Consider the following 5,146-nt stretch of genomic DNA (forward strand, 5'->3'; position numbering starts at 1 on the left):
GATTTAACATTCTCATATTACGAAAGGTTAAAATTTAATATTTATCACAGATAATTTCTAGTGATTTCTCAATAGTGTTAATTGATATAGTATAGAACCCTAAGCAAGCTACATCTTAATGAGTTTTCCTAAATCTTAGAAATGCTTACTCTAGGAAAAATTAAGATTTCAAAACATAAAGATGCCTGTTATACCTATTTCAATTCAGTAAGAACTGTTTGTACTATAGTAATTTGATTTTCATTACAACAGTAACCACAAACTAAAAAGAGCTAACATTTATTGAGTGCTCACTACAATACTGAACAAATGTTGTATCACTCAGGAGCCATAAAAAGTAATAGTGTTATCCCCACTTTATCAATGAGAAAACTTCAGAGAAGTTAAGGAACTTGTCAAATGGTAGGATTTGGGTTCTGACCCCAGCTCTGTTTACATGTCCCATATTTTAAATAAGTTTTCCCTAAATAGTTTTTTTCTAGTATTTCATAGATGCAATTTGAATTTTTTTTAAATATCAATGGGGTACTCCGTGAGTTCAAGGCCAGCCTGGTCTACATAGTGAGTTCCAGGACAGCTGGGGTTACAGGGAGACCCTGTCTCAAAAAGACCAATATATATATATATATATCAATGCGGTAATAGCAATTGGAGATCCTTTCAAATACTAATATTTTGCCTATATTTAAAGGGGGCAGTTGTCAGGTGTATGATTATGCTCTCCCTGCCCTGTCTATGGCGAGTCTCTAACGTCTGATTAAGGAGATTATCAAGACAACTTTAATTCATTTTCTTAAAAGGGGCCAGGATACTTGATAAGGTACAACCACAAAAGACCATTCCTGCATAGTTGATTATATGCAAACATACAGTGATCCCTCCCCAATAGTGCTCTCTCAGCTCAGTGAAGGGTACCCTTTGATGACAGAAAGGTCCGTAATCAAGGCATGCAGCACTAATTTTCTCTTACACAGGGAAATCTTAATTCTCTTGGTATCCAAAGGGAGAATGCATCATCCGAACAGGGTTCTTGCTTCCACAAGCTTCATTTTGGTCTTGCTAAGCCACGAAGGAACCATTGAGTGATGGGACTTGTCATCTGAAAGAAACTTTCTCCAGCATCTTTGTCTTATACATAAGGAAACTGGAGTTCAGAAAAATAAACAGTGAGACAGCTCCTAAGTGGTAAAGATGAAACCAGATTTCTCATTTTATGACTCTCACTGTCATTTGCCTTGTAACAAAGCACCACTCTGAGACCCAGAGATTCTCCCTAGTTGATTGGTGAAGAAAATGAAATTAATAAATTTGCAGCAGTTCACCCTAAGGAGCAATACAAGTACCTCTGATGTATTATAAGATTTTCCTATTTGCAGTATTTAACTGCTTGAAACAAGTAGCCAAATGACTAAGAATTCTCAGAGGTTTCCTATTTTGCAAACACTTTCATTGCATTTGAATTTGATACGATGGAATGTGTCTCAATTATACTTTCAGTATCATTTCCAATGTGCCTAATTTACTTCTGGGAATCAAATGTTTGTTAGTATTTATTGAATATTTGCTCCATGCCATGATCTTAAAAGTAGCAAAAGGACCAGAGCATGATGGTCTAATTTTAAGTTTTTTCTTACTTTGCCAAGTATAAAACAAAATGATTTTTTTTAATTTAAGGTGAGATATTAAGTTAAAAATCTCATGTTGGCCAAATATTTAAGGATATATAGCCAGACAGTAATCAGCTATCAGAATTTGGAAGGCAGATATTAATATCCATTTCTCAAGATATTTATCCTTCCAAGAAAATCACACAGTATATGTTTGCCCCACTGGAGGTAAATGTAGATTAGATCAGAATTTTTACATGATAGCTACTGATGATTCAGCATTTTAATTATTCAAGAAGTTTAGGAACCCTTCATAATGAAAATTATTAGAAAAAAGTTGAATTCTATTCTCAGGCCCAGTAAACTATCTTACCTACACAATACAGAAGGAAATTATGTTATATGTAGGGAGTAGATTATAACTAAGGTGTCCATCTTAAGAATTCCATACAAATCAAGTATAATAATTCATAAGTAGAATGACCTACATTATTTTTCTTTAAATTCATGAAAGAAGATAATTAAACTGAAGACTCAAAATCCTAGAAAAAAAGATAAAGCCCTAAGAAAGAAACTATACAAAAATATAGGCTTAAGTAGGTGTTCAATATATTGGACTAAAGAATGAAGTTTAATTTATGGAGTTAATTTTTAGAGTTCATCTCTAACTATTATAAAATCACTTACATTTCTTTCAGTTCTTAAAGATATGCTCCCACTCTGTGGCCTGTAGGCTGCCCTGGAATTCTATGCACCCTAGGCAGTGAATTCTGAGGGATTGTCCAGTCTTCATCTCTCGGGTGCTGAGATTCTAAGTGTGTACCAGCATGACTCATAAAAATTCTTGAAATTCTTGATAAAGTTTATCAACAGAACTACAAGTTGGATCATTGTGTTTGTCTCATCAAGACAAAGGCACTAAATATTTAACATTACCAACACCACAACCACTCATGACCTATATGTGTTTCTCCTCAGCTTTTGAAAAAAGTGAAAAATTCACCAAGCTAAGATTATCTTAATTTGATTCTAATAATAGAAAGTCAAAAATCATGACAGTGATTTAAAATATTTTAAATAAGTAATTTTTGTGTCATTCTTTCACAATGTAAATGTACATTTTTTCCAAAGCTGACCATTCCGTTAATTCAGTATCTACTCATTGTCAAAATGATGAAGTGAAAAGCAACACCCCATGAATGAGCCATGTATTTAGCCTCCGTGTTATCAAGCACTTATGTATTTAATAACACCCAGGTACAAATGCAGAAAATACTGCGTTCTTTTTCTAGTGAGTCATACATTTTGATACGTATGCCAATATCAATATTGAGATTTTCTCTTCTTTGATTATACATGAATGAAAGCAGAAGAAAATAGAGCAATAGCTCCAACAAATTTGTAAGAATAGTTTTTCTAACAAATATTTTAAAGCCAAAAGTAATAGCAAAAGTTAGATGTCTTGCAAGAATTTTATTTGCTATAATCTAATGATAGAGGAAACAACCTGATAATACCTGTTTATGGTAGCCCAGCCACGTGATATAAATGTCTCAATTATTAGATATTTACTAAGGGTCCCTTCAAGGCTTTGCTCTTCTTCTAAGAAATACAATCTAATTAGAGAGACGAAAAATAGACCTATGAAATTTAACTAGCAATATTAAAACTCATGCATGTCCATATTCCCAGTGAGCAGTGAGGACTGCCTGCAGTAAGTTGCTGAGGCAGTGCAGAGCCACAGCTATCCTGCTGGACCTGCTGTCCCAAAGGATGACACAAGAGATGTTGTTCTGAACGTAATTTAATGAATGATGGGATTCCAGTCATGAAATACTACTTTCTTAGTCATGGCCTGTGCACTTTAACAAAACCACTTCAAGGCATCAAAGCTGACACTTGGATGGTTTCTTTCCTTCTGTATTTTTTTTCAGGATCTCCCTGTAGCCCCCGCTGTCCTGGAACTCACTATGTACATCAGGGTGGCCTTGAGCTCACAGAGATCTGCCTGTCTCTGCCTCCCGAGTGCTGGCCTTCTGTATTTTTTAGCAGATGGATCTAAAACAGAACTAATATAAATTCCTAAATTAAATAGTGTTTTTAATTACTTTGCATTCATAATCCAGTAACACTAGAAATGTATTTTGAGGGAAAAACATCATGAAAACATGTACACACGCATACACATAAACCTTAGATATGATTAGAAGAACCTTGGGCTATTCTTTAGCAAGAACCACCAGTAATCTCTCTTTCCTTCTCTGAGAAATTGCTTGCATAAAAATAGGGAATAGATCCACTTCCTTTCAGAGATAATGGCTCACACTTAAAACATACCAAAGAGAATCTCTCATGAAAGACTAATGTAACCAGTTCATATCTGTAACTATAAATTGAGCAGAATGGAATCTTCAAGTGAGAAATTATTTCTTTAGTGTTATCTCCTAGCTTCAGGCAGTAGCTTTACATATCACTGTGGATTGCTGAAGTCCCTATTTGGTTGTTTGTGTAAGAACACTCTACTTATTCTGACAGTAGAGGCATAGCTTTTTTAAAGAAGTAGCTATATAAATAATGTCCATTCAATGTTTGGGGAATCATCAATTGCTTGCTCTTGTTTGGTGTGGAAGTCATGTTTTGTTTAAGTGCATCACAGCCAAGTTAAAGGCAGATGTGTGATTGGTGTCTTTGTCCATATAATTTCTTTTGTTTAGACCAAATGACATGATAGCTGAAAATAACATTCCCTGATTTTTCCTGATGCATGCAGATCCTCCAAAGTTTAATAGGATATGGCCGAATATTTCTTCCCTTGAGGTTTCTAATCCAAAACAAGGTAGGAGCGTCTAAAATTCCTACTGATATAAAATCCCATGTTTGTTGGGGGGGATCCTATATACCATTTTAACATTAAATAGAGCTCTATCATGAATGCCTTGTCTTGGAAAGAATCATAATTTGAAACTTTTTTCTAATATGAAGATTGTCCCGGAAATAGTGGAGTCAAAGAGGACTGGGAAAAAATGAGACGGCACAGAAGCTGTAAGCTGGAGCATATTTACAATGAATGTCAGTTACTCCCCAAAAAAGCCTAGAGTTTAGCTGTCATCACAGTGTGGACATATACCTTAAAAACTTGTGGGTATCACAGGCTCCTTCCTTTCCTTTTACTTTTCTTAAGTAAACCCTATGGCACCTCAGGTGTATGAACGGTCTGGGTAAATACGCAATGGCAACACTAAAATTCCCAGCAGAACTGTTTTCTTTTAATATCATTCCATATTGACTTACAAAATTGAGTCTCTCTCTCTCTCTCCCCCCCACCCTCCTTTTTCTTACACATGTACATGCATGCATGCACACACATTGCAATAAATCCTTTTGGGGCTTTCCCCTCCATTTCCTTTCTCAATTAACATTCATGTCTAACTGCATTAAAACAACCTGTTTTCTGTCTGTGCTCAAAGCAGTAATTATGTTCTGACTTCTCATGTCAGAAGGAAGGAATGAAGGAAGGGAGAGAGGGAGGGAGGGAGGGA

At 35.3% G+C, this 5,146-nt stretch overlaps 1 protein-coding gene across 5 annotated transcripts in view; it reads left to right on the plus strand.

Annotated features, from left to right (window-relative positions):
* Positions 1-5,146, plus strand: part of Ntng1 (netrin G1) — a 403,317-nt gene that overhangs the window by 326,970 nt on the left and 71,201 nt on the right. For 3 of the 5 annotated variants that reach the window (XM_008828975.1, XM_008828976.1, XM_008828977.1), the window contains exon 5: positions 4,378-4,443. The exons of the other annotated variants lie outside the window; for them this stretch is intronic. In XM_008828975.1, coding sequence (XP_008827197.1) covers positions 4,378-4,443 — 66 coding nt within the window. The remainder of the gene's footprint in view (positions 1-4,377; positions 4,444-5,146) is intronic. 5 annotated transcript variants of the gene reach the window in all.

The sequence above is a fragment of the Nannospalax galili genome, unplaced genomic scaffold (genome assembly GCF_000622305.1).
Source record: "Nannospalax galili isolate Female #2095 unplaced genomic scaffold, S.galili_v1.0 scaffold873, whole genome shotgun sequence".
Classification (NCBI taxonomy): Eukaryota; Metazoa; Chordata; class Mammalia; order Rodentia; family Spalacidae; genus Nannospalax; species Nannospalax galili.